Source organism: Sorghum bicolor, chromosome 10 (genome assembly GCF_000003195.3).
Source record: "Sorghum bicolor cultivar BTx623 chromosome 10, Sorghum_bicolor_NCBIv3, whole genome shotgun sequence".
Lineage (NCBI taxonomy): Eukaryota > Viridiplantae > Streptophyta > Magnoliopsida > Poales > Poaceae > Sorghum > Sorghum bicolor.
In genome coordinates, this window is record NC_012879.2 from 8,031,931 (window position 1) to 8,052,389 (window position 20,459).

General features: G+C 47.2%; 1 protein-coding gene across 1 annotated transcript; it reads left to right on the forward strand.

The window, feature by feature from the left end:
- On the forward strand, positions 2,841–4,826 carry LOC8065518 (uncharacterized protein At3g28850). The gene has a single exon (XM_002436696.2). The coding sequence runs from the start codon at positions 3,247–3,249 to the stop codon at positions 4,615–4,617; it is 1,371 nt and encodes a 456-aa protein (XP_002436741.1). The 5' UTR covers positions 2,841–3,246; the 3' UTR covers positions 4,618–4,826.

A 20,459-nucleotide genomic window follows, 5' to 3' on the forward strand; every position in this document is an offset into this window, starting at 1 on the left:
ATAATAATTATTTTATCATATAAATTTGGTCAAATTTAGAAAAATTTGACTCTTCTTGAAATGACTTACGGATAGAGGGAGTATAAATTTACGAAAATTAACCCGGCTCAGGCAGCAGACGTCAAACTCGATCGGATGTGACCAGATCCATGCAACACGGAGGAAAAGCGCTGAACGTGCGTGCGGACCTGCAGCACCCGTGCCCCCCGTCCGTCGCCTGTCCACACGGACACGCCGTGGCAGCCAGCCACCAAACCCAATAACCCGGTCGTACGTCCGGCACCAGCGCCAACTCCCTTTCACGTCGGTTCCATTCTTTCGTGATTTCTCTATCCTATCCTATCTAGGCCTTGTTTAGTTTTAAAATTTTTTGGAAAATCGACACTGTAGCATTTTGTTTGTATTTGACAAATATTGTTCAATCATAGACTAACTAGACTTCAAAGATTCGTCTCGTCAATTCCGACCAAACTGTGCAATTAGTTTTTATTTTTTATCTATATTTAATACTCCATGCATGCGTCTAAAGATTCGATGTGACGGAAAATCTGAAAATTTTTGTAAAATTTTTTAGGAACTAAACAAGGCCCTACTCTACTCACCAAAAAGTCAAATAACTAATCTCGCTATAAGCCGAGATGAGTGCATGATTCACGGGCACACGATTCGTTAGGAAAAATGTACCAAACACACTTTGTGCGCGGTTTAAGCAGATCGATGTGGATTAGATTAGGAGCAGTAGAGTGGAGTCATGTCATATATATTGGCACGCATGTGCTAGTGAAAAGCATTCTAGTCAAGCTTTGTACTGTGCCACTGTGTCATGCCACTTAAGAAATTGGAACGGAAGCATGTCCTGTTATTTTCCGTTTTGCCGTTCGATTCCGTGGCTAGAGGAGAGGGGTTAACCTACTGATGTCTCCATATGATTATCTCCTTTTTGACAATGGAACAGACATTAGTTGGTGCAATGCAACTATATATCTTAATCTATCTCAGAGCGGAATAAAGGTTCATCAGAGACAGAGAGCAATCCAACTGAACTTTGACTGACAAAAAAAACTGTATTTGGCTTTGTTAATAATTTTACACCACTTTATTATATCATGATATGAGACTAGCTGGTAGTTGGCCGTCCTAAGCTAAGACATCTCCCCGGTGTCAACTACCAGACAAAGCATCGTGCAAACCTTCACTGCCTATGGCGCCCCCGGGCCTCAGTTTTAAGAAACAGATCATCAAGTTTTTTGAGTAAAGCTAATCATGGTTTTAAAGATAAGATGTGTGCAGGACAACTAACGCAAAAGCAACAAGATAGAAGAGGCGTTTCAAGGTAAAGCAAGTAGAGGTGGACCAGTGACGACTGACAGATACTACGAGAAAGAAAAAAGCAGGGGACACGGCACTCGCGACAAACTCTCATGAGTCAGTCATATACTATGCTTGCTAAAACAACAGCAAAAAAGAGTGACGGTGGAGCTTGACATCTTGTCTTGTGGCTGAAGCCGGATCGTAGGCGCCTGCTTGCATCGTGCCATCGCTGTCGATGCGTTCGAAGTATTAAAAAAAAAAAACAGACCGGCCAACGTTGTGCACGGAACGGCATTCATCTGGCTTTAGACAAAAAGTCGTCGTCGAGCAGTAGTAGCTTTTCTTTCTTTGGCCTTCCGAAAATTTTTCAGTTTTCGGAATTATAACAATTTTGTTTTTATTTGACAAACATTATCCAATCATGTAGTAATTAGACTTAAAAGATTCATCTCGTGATTTACAGATAAACGGTGTAATTAGTTTTTATTTTCGTATATATTTGATGCTCCATACATATGCCGCAAAATTCGATGTGATGGAAAATCTTGAAAATATTTTGGTTTTTAGGGTGAAAAACAAGGCCTTTCTTTTGGTATTAAAGGGTTCCAATGACTTTCGCCGGATTTTAGTTATCTCGATCGACGCCGGTCGCCGGATGCTAATGGAATGGAACGTGCTAGTGCGAACTCGTACCAACAGGCGTTGTGCACTTGTCAGGGATCAGCTGTCACATCCAACGTCTGTTCTGTGTGTCTGCGCTGCCCCTGCCCCGGAATTCGTCAGTGTCGGAAACTTCGGATCGGCAGAAGGATTAGCGTTTTCGTAACCGACAAAGCGAAAGATCCTGGATAAACCGTTACCCACTCAAAACTTGAAAATGAACACATTGCCGCGCTAAAACGTGGACAAAGGCCAGAGCCGAATGTCTGCCGATCAACATGCATGCCACGTCCGTCGTTCAATCATGCGTGGGCAGTGGTCTGTCACCTGTGACCACGCAATTTAACTACCAAAAATAGTTTCTTTTTTTTTTCTTTTGAAGATAACAAAATCGTCGTTCCAACAGAAGGAAATTTGGAGACTCCCATGTCCATACGGTGGCAACTCCCAATCTCCAACGGATCACTAGTCCCCACAGGTCACCAGACCAGATATGCGCGCGCGACGCAGGAACGAACGGGTCGTCGTCGATGCCGAAACCTTTCTGCGTCCAAATTTCCAGGCCTTCCTTTTCGTTATTACTCCTCTCCCTGATGACAAGAAGAAGATATCATCACCCGCCCCCCGCAGCAACTGCTACCGAACGAACCGCCCGTGGCTGCCGTACCGGCCGTCTGCAGGGCTGCTACTGACGCTGCGGGCGCGGCACACAGGGTGGGAAGGGAATTGCGCCCCGCCGTGCAGTACCGCGCCGAGGATGCGGACGCACATGCATGGTTTCAGCGCCCGCCTGCCGGCCGATGCAGAATTCCACGCACACGGCGCACGTACGTTTCAGTACGCCGTCCCGGGCGCCGCCTACTGCGAATTTCATTCGATTCGACGGCACGGCACGGCGTCCGCAGTCCGCACCCGCGACCCCGAGCGCGAGCACGCACGCACGCACCGGCCTCGCGCCGCCCTTTCTTCTTTTATGCGCGTTTCCCTTCCAACCCGCAGCCCGGGCTCTGGCTGGCTGCCTGGCTCCCACCGCGGACGCCGAAGGCCGAACCGTTTGCCTCTCCACGCGCTCCGCTTCCCTCCCACCCAAGTTTTTCCAGCCGTTTGACCCCCGCGCGCCGAGAGCGAGACGAGAGGTTCTCGGCTTCTAGCCGTTTCCTCCTCCTCCGGACTCCGCAGGCAGTAGAGAACGGCAGAGCCAGGTTCTCCATCCGGCTCCTCCCTTCCCTTCCATACCTTTCCCCGCCGCCGGCGGCGCACGGTGCACGTACACGGATGGGCTGCAAGGGTTCCAAGCACGCGCTGCACGGGGGCTGCGGTGGACTGGCGGCGGCGCGACCGACGGAGCCGCAGCAGAGGCGCTCATCGGGCCGCCTGCAGGCGCCGCCGCCGCGGCACTCCGTCGCGCTGCGGTCGTCCACGCTCGGGACGCTCAGCCTCGACCGCGCCGTGGCGGCCGTCGCGGCAGCGGGCGCCCTTTCTTTCGACGCCACCGCCGCAGGAGGAGGCGACGAGGGGATGATGAAGGCCGGCAACGACGTCGTTGCCGATAGCGGCGCAGGGACGATGACGAAGCTGCTGCTGGGCCCGTCGTCGCGGTCGTTCGGCGCGTGTTGGTGCCCCACCACGCCACCGCCCGTTGCGGCGCCGCCGCCGCCGAAGCGGCAGAAGAGGGTAGTAGCCGCGGCGTCCAGGGCCGTCGCGCCGCGGACGCCCAACAAGACGCCGGCGCATGACCCCGAGGAGATCAACGTGTGGGAGCTCATGAAAGGGCTCGACGACGACGACGACTACGAGGAGGAGGAGGATGAAGAGACGGACGGCGGCGGCTGCGTCGTCCACGGCGCCGGCGTTGTTGAGCGGAAGAAGGCGCAGTCGGCGCCCGGGTCCCCGCTGGTGTTCGACCCGGAACTCCTGGACGCGTTCCGGAAGGCGCTCGACGACCTGACGCCTGCACCTGACTCGCCGCCTCTTCCTGCTGATTTCGTCAAACGCGACGGCGGAGGCGGTGATGACGCCGTCGAGAAGCGCGCCCAAATTCAGACGTTCCCGGGCATCGTACGGGCGCGGGTCGACGTGTTCCAGGAAAAGATCAACGCCAAGACGAAGAAGCTAGCCAAGAAGGCCTCGCCACCGCCGCCGCCGGAGAGCGCGGGCCGAGTCGTCGTGTACCTCACGAGCCTCCGCGGGATCCGGCAGACGTACGAGGACTGCTGGTCCACGAGCGCGATCCTGCGCGGCTACGGCGTGCGCGTCGACGAGCGCGACCTGTCCATGCACGCGGGGTTCAAAGACGAGCTCCGCGCCGCCGCGCTCGGCGACGAAGGCAGGCTACCGATGCTCCCGCAGGTGTTCGCGGACGGCCGGCACCTGGGCGGCGCCGAGGAGGTCCGCCGCCTGCACGAGGCCGGGGAGCTGGCGTCGGCCCTCGCTGCCTGCGACGCCGCGGCGCCGCCGTGCGCCGCCACCAAGGGAGGCGCCCTGCAGGACGCCTGCTGTGCCGGATGCGGCGGAGTGCGGTTCGTGCCGTGCGACGGGTGCTCTGGCAGCTGCAAGGTGTTCGTGGAGGACGAGGATAGCGGCGGAGCGTTCAGGCGCTGCCCGGAGTGCAACGAGAACGGGCTAGTGAAATGCCCCGTCTGCTAGAGTAGTCGTCGTGCAAACTTTTTTTGCGAGTTTGTGTGGAATTTTTGAGAAGCCATTTTCTCTCTCTCTCAAGGTGTTTAGTTTGACGAGCTGTTCCGATCGTGAATTTGTGATCGACTTCTTGTACAGATGAAGAGAAAACAAAACAGTTTATTGGGATTTCGATGAGAATTTCAGAGTGAAAGTCTGAAGGCAATGTGAAGTGTGAACCGATACCTGTCAACCTGTGTTGTGACCGTGTGAATCCTAGGACTAGCTGATTAGTGATGATCACCTGTGTTTGTTTGTGACCATGTGAATCCTAGGACTTGCTGATCAGTGATTCAGTGATCCCTGAGCATTGTCTGGAGTGCATCGTCAACAAGGCTTGGCAGTGGCAGACTGGCAGTGCTGGATCAGTGGCAGGAATCAAGAATGGCAGCTGTTCATGGCAGAGAATTTAGAACAAGATTCCCAATGATTTGGCAGCCGCGTTTCCTTTTGCCTCTGTACTGGGGAGAATGAATGGCGTGGTGGGCTGGAAGCTACGGGCCTACGGCCCACGGAGGTCTACCGGCAGGGACAAAGGCTGGGCAGGGCAGTTGCCGCTGCCAGTTGCAACACCCTCTGCGGTCCTCTGCCGCAGCAGCAGTACCAACCGTGCCGTGGCGACCAGGCATCGTGTGGGCACGCCCGCCGTGGAATGCAGCTCCATCAAAGCCCATGCTTTTTCCATACCCTATTAGCACCGTACTCTTGCACAGATCATTCCAATCTAATTCTTGGGCGTGCGGGGCTGTTTTTGATGCAAAACCATCGTTTGTTGGTGGCATTGGGACCCAAGACTAAGCGCCTCTCAACTTAGGAAAAACAATATGTGGCCATTCTCATTGCAGTCAAATAATGGCTTTGTAACAGCAATTGGCTGACCAAAACAGTTTGGTTGATCTTAATGAACAGCGTTACATAGTGTGGCAGACTGGCAGCCGATACTTTGGCCTTGTTTAGTTCCAAATTTTTTTTTGGTAAAATGAGCACTACAACACTTTCGTTGTATTTGATAAATATTATTCAATTAGACCAACTAAGCTTAAAAGATTCATCTCGCAGATTATAGACAAACTGTGTAATTAGTTATTGTTTTTATCTATATTTAATGCTTAATGCATAAGCTGTAAGATTCGAGGAATTTGAAAAATTTTGCAAAACTTTTTAGGAACTAAATCTCTACCAATATAAAAACCACCCGTTATGAACTTCCCTACACCTAATCACCCCCACAGTCATTAGTTCTGCTAAATACACCCAAAATACTGCACCAACAAAAACAAGACCTTTCAAATGGACGCACCAGATTCATCCATACATCTTCTTCTTCTTACTCACTCAAATCCAAGGGTGGAGGTTATTTGGATCAGACATCACTAATCCCATCCAAAGCCCATCCCGCATGCCACAAAGTCCTCCTGATTCCGCATCCACACAATTGCCCATCCCGCATGCGACTCTTCGGACTCCATCTCGCATCTCGCAAAAAAATTCCTCGACCTCCCCGCCATTTACTCCTTCCTTTTTTTTGTGCATTACCGATCTCCATTCATTCAAATATGGCAGGGGTACAATCTCGGGTCATCAGGTTCGAGACGCAGGCTGGGGCACAAGACCACCACCCAGACCGTGTATCGCCTGTGACTTGCTTAGCTATAGTATGTGCTACCTCATTACAAGAACGAGCTATAACAGTGAACTTGAAATCTATAAAAGCCCTGCTCAATTCTCTAATCTCTGCCAGGACTCCCTCAAAGCTAGTCCTCTGGTTTTGGCCAGCTTGCCACAGGCGCAGCAACTCCTGGGAATCTGTCTCCAGCCAGACTCTGTCAGCGTTGATGTGTTTAGCCATCTTGAGTCCATCGCGACATGCCAGAGCTTCTGCAGTAAGGGCATCAAGACAATGGTCGTACCACCGAGCACAAGCCCGTATGAACAGACCATTTTCATCTCTTAACACAGCACCCGTCGCCCCTTTCCACTGCCGGTCATAGAAGGCGCCATCGGTGTTACATTTCATCCACCCTGCCTCCGGTTTGACCCATCGTGGACTTGATGTCCTCACTGGATCTTGTAGGTTCCTTATTTGCTGTAGATCGAACGCCAGATCAATTGCCCATTGGACAGCAACCTTCACCGGCCAGATTTGTGCACCATGCCTGTTCCTGTTTCGCTGCATCCACAGCGCATACATCCCGATCAGTATTATTGTTTGGGCTTGCTCCGATATCACCATGCCCTTAATTAGATCATACGCCCAGGATGTCGGGTGTAGAGGTGGAAGCTTAACACCCGTCATCCTCTTAGTCTGTTCCCAGAAGGATTTGGCAATTTGACACTCCATTAGTACATGCTGAATAGATTCAGAGTCTGCACCACAAGCGTCGCAGTTCGCGATCGGCTCAATGTGTTTCCTGTGCAGGGCCAGTCTAGTTGGGAGGAATTCATGTAGAACCCGCCACCAGAAAACCTTGACTTTAGGTGGCACTTTCAGCTTCCATATTTTGCTCCAACAGGAATTCCCCGAGCCACCTACAGCTTCCTGATGGCCCCCATTTGTGCGGCCTTTATCAATTAGTCTATATGCAGATTTGACCGAGTACACACCATGTTTCTCTGGTTCCCAAGCCCAGATATCATCAGACTGGAACCTGATCGGTGTGCGTAGGCTGGCTTCGGCATCCACTGGGAAGAAAATTTGATTTATAAGTTCACCATTCCACTGACCATTTTCCGACAATAGTTCAGATACCCAAGAAACAGATTGCCCTTCTGCTGGCGTGAGAGGTCGGCCTCCGAAGTGGTTTGGCAGCCATCTATCCCTCCAGATATGTGTTGATACTCCATTGCCAATCCTCCTGATCATCCCTTGGGATAGAACGTCACGGCCCGCAAGAATCGCTCTCCATGTGTGACTGGCATGCCTCCTGCGTGTACTTGTCAGGAATCACCCTCATGGTAGTATCTTCCTTTTAGCACACGAGCACACAGACTATCTGGTTTATCCATCAGTCTCCAGCCTTGCTTCCCTAGCATCGCCAGATTGAAATTTCTCAGGTCTCTGAAACCCATCCCACCCAATGCCTTTGGGTATGTGAGCCGTTCCCAGCTTTGCCAGTGTATATGTTTACTGCCAGCTGAACCACCCCACCAGTAGTTGGCAATAGGCGATCGCATCTTCTTGCCAGTTGTCTTTGAAAGCAGGAAGCAACTCATAGAATAGGTAGGGATAGCTTGGGCCACTGATTTTAGCAGCACTTCCCTCCCAGCCTGACTTGCCTCCCTCCCACTCCATGTTCCAATTAACTTCTTGATTCTTGTTGGAATAAACTCGAAAGCTTCTGAGGTAGACCGTCCCATTGCCGTTGGGAGGCCTAAGTACTTTTCAGCCAACGCTTCTGTGTCAATGTTCAGAGCGAGCCTGACTTCAGCCTTAGCTTCATCCAAGCAGTTCTTACTGAAGAAGATAGCTGACTTATCTCGGTTAACCAACTGGCCGGAACCCCGACCATAGATATCAAGTATCTCTTACAAGCGAGAGGCCCCTCTTTGTGATGCTTCAGAAAATACTATGCAATCGTCCGCAAAGAGCAAGTGCGAAATCCAGGGGGCGTGGATGCCCACGCGCACACCTCTGGATAGATACACCGGGCCTCTTGATCTAAGTAAACTTGATAAACCCTCAGCACATAACAGGAACAAATAGGGAGAAATAGGGTCACCCTGTCGAATCCCCCTAGTTGGTCTGAAAGGTTCAGTTAGGACTCCATTCACACGAACTGACAGAGAAACTGAAGTGACACATCTCATAACAAGAGAGACAAAAACCTCATGAAAACCCAGTCTTAGCATCATTCTTTGCAGGTAAACCCACTCAAAACGGTCATAAGCTCTTGCCATGTCAAGCTTGACTGCACAAGCACCCAGTTTACCTTTCTTCCTCTTCAGATAATGTGTACACTCATAAGCTATCAACACGTTGTCTGTAATCAGTCTTCCAGGGACAAAAGCACTCTGTTCTTTAGATATAATTTCATCAAGGAAACATCTAAGTCTGTTAGCAAGAATTTTAGAGCAAATCTTGTAGATGACATTACAGAGTGAAATTGGTCTAAAATTTTTCATCTCCTGAGGATTCTTAATTTTTGGAATAAGCACAATTGTCGTCATATTTACCTCGCTTGGCAATTCCCCTCCATTAAGGAAGTTCAACACTGCTCTAGTGATACTAGGTCCCAGCAAGTGCCAGTGGTACTGGAAAAAACCCGCTGTGAAACCATCAGGTCCAGGCGCTTTGTTTGGACCCATCATAAACAGTGCACTATGAACTTCCTCGGCGGCAAAGGGTTTCATTAACTCCTCGTTCATCTGAGGCGTAACTTTCCTTGGGACACAGTTAAGAATCGTGTCAGTCTCCAGGAGTTCTTGAGCAGTGAACAGTTCAGTATAGAATTGCCTCGCCATTTCTTCGATATCAGCCTGCTCAGATACCCTTACTCCATCCGCACCAGAAGTGCGTTGATCTGGTTACACTTAGCTCGTTCTCGTGACTTGGCTTGGAAGAAGGCTGTGTTACGATCACCTTCTCTTAGCCACTCCACACGAGAACGCTGTTTTTCCATTTCCTCTTCCCTTGATAGCATCTCTGAGATTTGCTTCATCACTCTTCTTTCATCCCGAGACGGACCAGTACCAAGGGATCGTCCTCTGATCCTTTCTAAGTCTTTCCGCAATTTAGCCAAATTCTTACGGACTGACCCGAAAGTAGTCTGATCCCAGTCAGACAGTGACCGGCCAAGTTCTCCAAGACGGTTCGCCACCTGACTCATCGAAGCTTGGTCATCAGGCTCCTGCCAAGCACTCTCGACTGCCAAAGTATAGGAAGGATCACGCCTCCACATATTTTCATATCTAAAACGGCGCCGTGCCCTGCGTCCGCTTGGCTTGGCTCGAAAGCACTCCAGGAGAAGGCAACAGTGATCAGATTCAGTCGTCTGCACATGCCATACTTTCGTATCTCTAAAAAGGTCAAGAAAAGCAGGATTCGCCAGACCCCTGTCCAGTCGAACCTTTACATTGTTGATGCCTTCTTGTCTATTGTCCCATGTGTAGGGGAGTCCAATGAAACCCAGATCCATGAGGCCACAGACCTGTACTGCTTCCCTAAAGCCATCCATTTGTCTTTCCGACCGACTCTGCCCCCCAAACTGCTCATGTGCCTCCAGCACCTCGTTGAAATCTCCCGTGCACAGCCATGGGAGCTCACTCTGCGTATTGAGGAACTTCAGACAGTCCCAACTTCTGCCTCTCAGTTCACGTCTAGGCTCACCGTAGAACCCAGTGAATCTCCACATTGGAGCTTGTGTACCCGGGTCCAGAATTGCGACATCAATGTGAAGTTTGTCGCAGCTCTGAAGTCTCACCACAATATCCCGAGACCAAAGGAGTGCAAGACCTCCCCCCTACCAAAACTCCCCACCCCTAAGCCATTAGCAAGGCCTAGAGATCGTGCTAAACCGTCCACCCGGTCAAAAAAGAGTCGCGTCTCCGATAAGAAGACCAAATTGGGGCGATGTAGCTGTACCAAGCTACGAAGTTCCTGAACTGCCTCGGATCGCCCCAGACCCCGGCAGTTCAAACATAATGTTTTCATTGTGCCCGGCGGGGGCTGTCATCCACAGCCGCCGCCGATCCTGCATTTTGGTTGTTGCCCCTCTTCTGTTTCTTAAGAATCTCAATCAAACTGTTGCCACTGCTATCCACCGTGGCATCAAAAAGGTTCACACGGGAGTTCACCACGCCCGTAGGGACAAGGGCGTTGGAGCTCCCAAGGGCCACGTTGGGGTCAGGTGTTTGTGCATTCTTAGGGAGCGGTTTCGACTTCCTCTTGCGAGGGACCTACCGAAAGTCCTCCTCCAGAACCTGTATGCCTAGTTGCCTACTGACTTTGGACACAGCAGCCATATCCCCCTGTTCCTTTCCCTTTTGCTGTTGTTTCATTGGAGACTGAACTTCCGGTTCTTCTGAGTTCCCGACCTGGCTAGAAGAGCGACGGGAACTATCCCCAGAAAGTGGTGCTTTCCCACCTGTCCTCCCGGTGGAAACCGAGCGACGCAGTCCTGAGGATGAGCCACTGCCAAAGGATTCCGCAGCTGCAGCAGCAAAGGATTGAAGTCTGCGTTTCTTTTCCTCTGGGGCCCTTAAGGTTGACATCATACGGCAGTTTGCCATCCTCATCACGAGCCACCGGAGTGGGGCATTCCATATCTGAATGTCCAATTATCCCACAGGCCAAGCAGATATAGGGTAGCTTCTCGTATTGAGCCTGGAACCAGCGAGGCTCATCTGTCTTGTTGACCCTCAGTAGAATCCCCCGTCTCACTGGTTTGTCAATCTCCATGGAGACGCGAGCACGTAGAAAGGCTCCACTCGCCTTCCCATCAGCATCCACATCCATTTCCACCACCTGCCCAATCAGGCCCATCGCCCTAGATCCCCTTGAACGATTCATCCAGCCGAGCGGGAGGTTAAGGATACGTACCCAAAGATCTAAGCGATCAAACTTAATGTCTGCTGCACAGAGTTTCTCATCGTATTCTTGTAGCAGAACCGAGTACTTGCCCACCATCCATGGCGATCCACCAAGGACCCTTTCCTTGTCACGCGCACTACCAAACTCCACCACAAACAGGTTGTCTTCTTTCTCCCCTATCGCCCGAAACTTGAGTCCGATCGGGTTACCCCAAGCCAGTCTCATGGCCGAGCGCACAGTAGTGACGTGTACCGGAACCGGTGAAAGTACCTTCCCCACCAAGGTCCATTCGGTTGGTGCCATGGTGTCTGAATCCTCATCATCACTGAACTCCAGGATGGCAACTTCATCCTCAGTGAGTTTGAGATTGCGGAACAACTCCGTTACATTGGGCTTTGGGGTTTTACTCCCGTCCCCCGATCCGCCGTCTCCTGTCGACGCCATACGAGATCGCCTGGAGACACAGAAAAACAAGGCGACCTGCGCACCTGACGCAATCGCAATGGGAACCCGACCTAGGGGCCCTAAGCGGCACAACCCTAAGGGTAATCTATGGTCGGCGGCGCCAAGAATGGTTAACCGACGATCTGCGGGGGCTGGCACCAACTGCGTGTTGGCGACAGGGCGTGGTCACCGGGACCGAGCGGTCACCGGCGTGGCTGGTCTAGGGCGGCGGCGGCGGCCTAGAACGAGGTCGGGGACGAAGTCGCTTTCGCGATCGCCAGGCGGGGGGCTCCGTTAATTACTCCTTCCACGGACGCCGCCTTGCACACACCCATCCTCGGCTCGGGTTCACGGTGCAGAGGCCTCCAGACGACGGCGGCTCGACGGCGCCCGCAAACCGCGCCGACCAAAGGGGCTACAGCCGTCGGGCGACTGCGCCGGGCAAACGCTCCAGCCGCCGGCGCCGCCCACGGCCAAGGTCTCCATCCGGCGCGCGCAGACCTAGGCTCTGCGCCGGGCAAACACTCCAGCCGTCGACGCTGCCCACGGCCAAGGTCTCCATCCGGCGCGCGCAGACCTAGGCTCAGCATCCTGTGGCTGTACGGCAGGGGCGTGCGGACCATCAACGACGGCTAACGGACGAGCGGCCGTCAGTGGGTTGCACGCAGAGCGGCTGAACGGACGTCGCTGTGTCACGCGCCGCGCGGCCGTGTGGCCAAGCCACAGCAACAAGGGCGCAAAAAGCCAGGTGAGTAACAGGGTCGGGCCACAGCTCTGTCCACAAAATGCATCCGACGCTTATATTGATTTGAAAACTGAATGCTTGGAATTTGTCTTATATAGTTTTCTTTTGATTTTCTTCTGATTACTAAATGCTAAACTTTGTCCACTTTGTGTATAACTTCAGCGCTAGAATTATCTCATTTAGATGTTTGCTATATGAGACATTTTTCAATCAAAAACATTTTAGCGTCTATATATAATAAATTGATAGGGTCTATTTTGAAATTTAAAACAAGGCCTCACATCTTGCCGGCATGGCCATGGTGAGTAATACTAATGAACTCCCTTTTGCCGACATGGGCGTCATCGTAGGGAAATTAACTGCAATTTATGTGATCTACCATGGAGGAGAGACGAGAAACCCGCACTGCATTTAGCAACATATCAAACATCATCGGTCCAGATGCAGATAATGAATTGAGAAAGAGGGAAGAGAGGAATAAGAAACAGCGGGAGTACCGAGCACGGAAAAGGGCTGAAGAAAGTATTGAACAAAGAGAGGAGCGAAATAGAAAGCAACGTGAATACCGTGCAAAGAAAAAATCTTTGGTAGGGGTAACGACGTCTGGACATGGTATTCCTTCACAATTCTATGTTTATTACGTATCAATTCTATGTTTATTATGCATCAAAAGGAGTAACTGTCTTGATTTTTAGCAGCAAATCATGTACAGACAGTTTCCGGGTGCACAAATGTTCACATGACAGACGTGGTAGGAAGACAATCACCAGAGGAGAGTGATGTTTCAGCCATCTACCAAGGATCAAAACATCATGGTAAAGAAAATGATGATCCAAATGAGTCCAGTCACTGGCTGGCTACATAGGAACGATGACTATATCAAACAAAAACAGCCGCCATTGAGGCCATGCCAGACTGAAAGTTCAAACGGCGTCATAATAAATTCAGGTAAATTCAAATCTACCTAATAGAATGTATATATGAATTTATAAGGGAACATATTGAATCTAATATATATTGCTCACCAGGTGGCTATTCGAGCACTGCTAGACAGCTGGCAAAACGAAACTGGTACCTGAATATGGATGCGCCAAGCAAGGAGAAATTGTTGCAGGAGAGGAGGGAATATAAGAAGGCAAAAGCAGCAGAAAACAAACAACAATCCTGACCTGCTCTTGCCCAGGAAAATAATGTTGTATCTAACAATGACGTCGAGTTTGATAGTGATTTATTCGAGCCAGGAGACCATGATTCTGATGATGAAGGTGAGTTCTACACATCTGTGGCCTTTTTATACTATATAATAAAAAATAGTTAATAGCATCCTAACAACTTGTGATTTAATAAATTGTCATGCAACAGATCATCTACGTGACCTAGACGGAGATACTCTCGGAGATGTTGAGTCCATACAGATGCATGGTGAAGGTAACTCTTTATTATTACCATTTTGTAAACATATACAGTGATTGCCATGTTCACATTTATATATATATATATATATTGCTAGAAAGTCACCATGTTTTGAGAAAGGTACCTGACTGCCGGTATTGTGGAGCGATGAGATTTGAAGGTGAGCCACTTGGGTTCTGTTGTCATAAAATTGCATATTCATGGTGTACCGGATGAGTTGAAGAGGTTGTTTACAAGCCAAGTTGATGCTGATGCAAAATATTTTAGAAAGCATATACGGTACTTCAACTCACACTTCTCCTTTACAAGTCTTGGAGTTACACTGGATCGAAGATACAGTACCACAGCCGACATTGGCATATATACATTCCGTGTACATGGTGCGATGTATCATCATTTGGACCATTTAGTCCCAGGATCAAAAGGGCCACGTCACTTGCAACTCTACTTTTATGATACTCAAGAAGATGAAACATTGTCACATAGAGTGAAGAGGTCTCCTGATCTTGATATAAACCTCATTAGAAAGGTGCTGAGGATACTTCAAGCAGATAACCCTTATGTACAGACTTTTAATAGAGTTGGCTCTATTCCAAATATTGATGACTATGCAATTGGGCTCAACACTAATGTGACACCTGACCAGCGAAGGTACAACCTCATCAAAATTAATCACTGATTTGTTTAATGCCCAACAATTTTTTTGTTTTTTTAATTCATGTAAAATATTTATTAAGGTATAACGCTCCTACTGCCTCACAAGTTGCTGCTATCTGGACACATGGAAATGATCCACAAAAATGTTTTGATAGGAGTGTTATAGTATACCCCAAAGGAGAAAAGATGCGCTATATCAAAGCATATCATGGTTGTTATGATCCATTAGCATATCCTATTTTTAATCCTAGAGGAGAGACTGGATGGAACCATTAGCATATCATTGATAGTTCCTAACAATGATAAGCATTCAGTACCAGAACCTAAAGGTATACCAACACAAACTCATTTAAGTATGGGTGCATATACAATCCTATTTAGATGATGCTGATGATAATGTCTTCACATTTTAATGTAGAGGATGGTGAATCAGACAACGACATACAACAAGGTGATCACATAAGTAGGATTGTAGAAACAGTTCAATCTACACGATTTGTTACAGCAAGAGAATACTATTGCTTTATGATGCAAGTTAGAAAGGGTCTTTTTAATATCTTGTTATTTGGAGGGAGGCTTTTCCAACAATGGGCCGTCGACAAGTATATAAAGATTGAATCGATGAGGCTTGACTGGTATTCTAACCCTGAAAACCAGAAACTCATAAGGGCTGAACTGTACCAAGTGAGTAAAATAAAATTTAATCTCTCGTAGATTTCAATGCACCTGGATAATACCTATTTGACTAATTAAGCAAGTATTTTCTTATTTGTGCCATAGGGCTTGAGTGATGTACTCTCTGCTGGAGAGACTAGAGCTTCAAAGGTTGGTAAGAGAATTGTGCTGCCCCGTTCTTTTCCGGGTGGAGACCGTGATATGCAGCAGAGATTTCTTAATGCAATGGCTATTGTCCAGCGTTTCGGTAAACCAGATTACTTCATTACAGTGACTTGCAACCCATATTGGGAGGAGGTCACAAGCAATCTTCAACCTGGTCAGACACCACAGGACCGGCCAGATTTGGTGTCAAGAGTGTACCGAGCCAAATTACGCTCCATCAAAGATTTATTGATAAAAAAGAAGTATTTTGGTGAAGTTGCAGCATATGTGCATGTGACTGAGTTTCAGAAGAGGGGCCTACCACATGAGCACATACTGTTAATTATGAAAAAAGGGTGTAAGTTAACAAGCCCAGATGCATATGATAAATATATCTCAGCAGAGATTCCCAACAAGGACAAGTACCCTGTGTTGCATAATCTCGTCATTAAGCATATGCTACATGGACCATGTCGTGTCTTGAATAGGAAGTGTCCGTGTATGATTGATGGAGAGTGTCGATTTCGCTATCCTCGGCAATTCAACCCAGCAACACAACAAGGCAAAGATTCATATCCTTTGTATAGGAGAAAAGATGATGGACAACGTGTCAAGATAAGAGGTGCCGAGTTGTACAACCGGTGGGTTGTCCCATACAATCCTGGTCTTCTTATGAGATATAATTGTCACATAAATGTTGAAGCATGTTCAAGCATCAAAGCCTGTAAATATTTATTTAAATATGTGTACAAAGGCCATGATTGTGCATCATTCTCGGTCGTTGATGCTAAAGGTGAAGCTGGGGTAATAAATGAGATTCGTCAATATAGGGATGCTAGATACATCTCACCGCCGGAAGCTGTATATAGGATTTTTGGTTTCCACCTTTTTGGGGTCTACCCCTCTGTTTTGCAGCTCCAATGTCATCTGCCTAACATGCAGTCTGTTATTATTGATGAGAATAAAAATTTAGAAGACATCATGAACAATCCTGCTTCTTCTATGACTACACTAACACTATTTTTCGAGCTTAGCCGTGTAGACGGTTTTGCAAGGAAATTATTGTATAAAGAGATCCCAGAATACTACCGATGGATCAGCGGCAAAAAGGTCTGGAAAAGAAGAAAGCAAAGAGGACAGATTGGCCGGATAGTGTATGCTCACCCTGCTGAAGGCGAGAGGTATTTTTTGAGAGTGCTTCTAAATCATGTTAGAGGGCCAACCTCATTTGAGGATTTGAAAACTGTGGCAGGCATCATATGCCCTACTTTTAGAGAATCATGTGAGAGGAGGGGGCTGGTAGAGACAGATAAGACACTTGATGATTGTTTGTGTGAGTCAGCCACTTTCCAAATGCCATATGCTCTGAGAAGGTTATTTGCTACTATTCTGGTTCATTATGAGGCCACCAAGATTCGTGAGCTGCGGGATAAACATAAAGAATCAATGTCTGAGGATTATATTAGAAACCACTGTAACCCAAAAATAGTAGAACAGATGGTGCTTACAGATATTAGGGATTTACTACACTCCATGGGAAAAGATATGAAAGATTATGACCTTCCAGAGCTGAATGATTCAGGTATTTTTTTTGTCACAACGTTGCCTGCTGATCTTTGAACAAATAATAGTATGCTGACATCAAATTTTCTTTGTGAAATAGGTGAATTTTCAAAGGACATAATGAGAGAGGTCAGAGAAGAACTTTCAGTGGGGGTCGACCAGGAACATTTGGATATAAAAGGGTGTCTTAACAAGGAACAGCGTGCTGGATTTGATGAGATTATGGATCATGTACTGAATAAGAAAAGCAAAGTGTTCTTTGTTGATGGTCCTGGAGGAACAGGAAAGACGTTCCTATACAAGGCACTTCTTGCTAGAGTGCGCTCTGAGGGACTGATAGCCATTGCAACCGCAACCTCTGGTATAGCAGCGTCGATACTTCCTGGAGGTCGCACATCACACTCAAGGTTCAAAATCCCTATAAAGCTTGCGAGCAATAGCATGTGCAGCTTCACAAAGCAAGGTGGGACTGCAGAGTTACTCCGTAGGGCATCTTTGCTAATCTGGGATGAGGTTGCTATGACGAATCGTCTAGCGGTTGAGTGTCTTGATAGGTCATTGCAAGATATTATGAATTGTGAATTGCCCTTTGGGGGAAAGGTCATGGTATTTGGTGGAGATTTTAGACAGGTTCTTCCAGTGGTAACACGTGGGACCAGGGCACAGGTGACAGATGCTACGTTGCAAAGATCTTATCCGTGGGATAGTCGAAAGATACGATTGACATGTAACATGAGGGCTCAATCTGACCCATGGTTCTCAGATTATCTCCTTCGAATTGGGAATGGAACTGAAGAGACAATTACCGATGACTATGTCCACTTGCCAGAAGATATTGTGATTGGTTATACAGATACAAATGATTGTGTAGACAAGCTAATCCAACATGTGTTCCCATCACTTGAGGATAATGCAAAATCAACATCTTACATGAGCACACGTGCCATCCTTTCTACCAAAAATGAACATGTGGATCAGCTGAATGAAAAGATGATTGATAGGTTTCCAGGTGAGGAAAAAGTTTACCACAGTTTTGACTCTGTCGATGATGATTCAAGAAACAACTACCCAATTGACTTCCTAAACTCCATCACTCCAAATGGTCTCCCACCGCATGTGCTCAAAATAAAACTCAACTGCCCTATGATCCTTCTCCGCAACCTTGATCCAAACAATGGATTGTGTAATGGCACGAGGTTAATGGTTAGAGCCTTCCAGGACAATGCAGTTGATGCTGAAATTGTTGGTGGGCAGCATGCAGGCAAAAGGGTGTTCCTACCTAGGATTCCAATGTCTCCGTCTGATGACATTTCACTGCCTTTCAAGATGAAAAGGAAACAGTTCCCGATTCGCCTAAGTTTTGCCATGACCATAAACAAAGCGCAGGGTCAGACCATCCCAAATGTTGGCATCTACCTTCCAGAACATGTGTTCTCACATGGACAACTTTATGTCGCTTTGTCAAGAGGAGTTTCAAGGCAAACAACTAGAATTTTGTCAAAACCAAACAAGGAACTCGATTCTACAGGGAAGAGCACCAAAAATATCGTATATAAAGATGTATTGAATTGGTGATCAGTGGTAAGTCATGTTACATGAGGTCCAGGGATATCTGCAGGTATCTCCAGCTTCATTTTGTCACTCACTCTGATTTTTTCAAAAAAAAATCCATGCAGCGTGCTAACAGTTGGTTGCAAGATTCTAATTTGTAAGAGAGTGACCATAATATTACAAGGTTCTTTACTCTTCTCAGTTTGGGCTACAAGAATATGTTTTCAAAATATTTCACTTTGCTGATAACACATGCTTACTTTTCTCAGTGTGGAGATGAAGTGAGGATCTGAGGGATGAAAGCACATGCTTAAAAGGTTAGCAACGAGCTAGCAAAGTTGTTTGAATGCTTAAAAGCTCAGATTGGACGAGATCCACGGTGTTGCGACGAGATAAACTACAAAGAGCTAGCAAAGTTGTTTGAATGCTGGGATGTGTGCTTCTATATTAAAGACTGCAACATTGTAAGATATATGTTATGTAAACTCTTTTAAAAATTTATATTTTTGTTTTGCACTTATGTTGGTGCTCATTTACAGGTTCTATTGCCATATCATCGAGATAGACTCTATATTTTATTCATTATAGATATGAGAAAGAAAATTGTGTACATTATGGATCCACTTTGTCCAAATCTAAAGTACACAGGTAATGATCGATGCAAACCATATCTAACTACATTACATAATATTGCCTATCATTTCAATCACGCTATGAAATTGGCGAATCCTGCATGGAACGCTTATATTTCTGACTGGCATCCTGAATTCCCAACATGGCTTCCAAGAAATTATAGCTGGTAATAACTTATAATATGTTTCATCTTTCTTATGAAAAAAGTCATTTTATTTAGATACAACAAATAAACACTTGCTCTTCAACAAGAAAGGGTCAGGCTTCCTTGTCTACAGTTATCTAAAGAATTGGGACGGGAAAAGATTGTTCGTCAACCCTGTGAGCATATATAATATAACTTCTCTATGTATGTATATTTTGTACAATACATAGGAAATTAATAAATTAACATACTACTATTTGTCATTTACAGAGTTCACATTCACTAAGGATGGAATTTCTGATGGACATGTTGCAGAGTAATGAAAATGAATGTGCAAACATTATCCCTGAAGAACTCCGAGATCTACTTAAGCAATTCAAAACTTATTTGTAGTATATGAGACATGGCTTTGTTCCTTATTATTTGTGAGTGTATCTCCAAATTATATGATTGGTAATAAAAGTGCGTCAGACTAAAAACATGGCTTTCTTTTTTGTCAAAAAAAAACAAGGAACTGGACATACTTTATTTGCATTTCTACAATATTTTTCGAGCCCAGCAAAAACCGTATCACTTTGTTTAGCCATCAATGTTACTGACTCTTGTTTCAAGGTTCCATCGGCAAGACAGTAACAGGCATGATAACATCATCTAAAGATATAATCTAATGACTATACCAACCTAATGGACAGATGGAACACAGGCACCAAAGATGTCTCAACTCTTCGCAAGACTCCCTTCAGTCATCTGAGTCTTGATCTGCATGGTCTCCCTTTAGTGAGATTCCGAGTCTTCGTCTGCATGGTCAATACAATGAAATTATAATAACTCATCTGCATGGTTAAATAAACACTAGAAGCCAAATTTCAAGTTGAAATCTAGACAGTTAGCAATCATTGGATTAAACGGAGAATATACTCTAGCAAAGTAAATAGACTGGTACTGTCAGTAGAAGCCAACAACATGCAGCTACAAGTACAGCAGGAGAAACTTTGCGCTCCTTCGTCCCGCTCCTCTACAACACTATCTCGAGAGCTGGGCACGGGCGGTCGGTTTGGAATGCTCTGCACAACTGGCAATGGGTTAGAGATATTGTTGGTCCTACGACAACCCAAGTGCTGTGTCAGTACATCAAGACATGGCTATTGGTTTGGGAGATCGCCCTAGATCCCTTGCGGTCAGATCGTTTCATTTGGAAATGGTCGCCGGATGGAAGCTACTCCATGTCTTCCACCTATCGAGCCTTCTTCGTGGGCTCAACCGAGCTGCTGGGTGCCAAGGAGCTCTGGCACACGAGAGCGCCACCGAAGTGA

Excerpts from the sequence above, each read along its gene's own strand:
- LOC8065518 (XM_002436696.2), top strand. The coding sequence starts at position 3,247 with ATGGGCTGCAAGGGTTCCAAGCACGCGCTGCACGGGGGCTGCGGTGGA.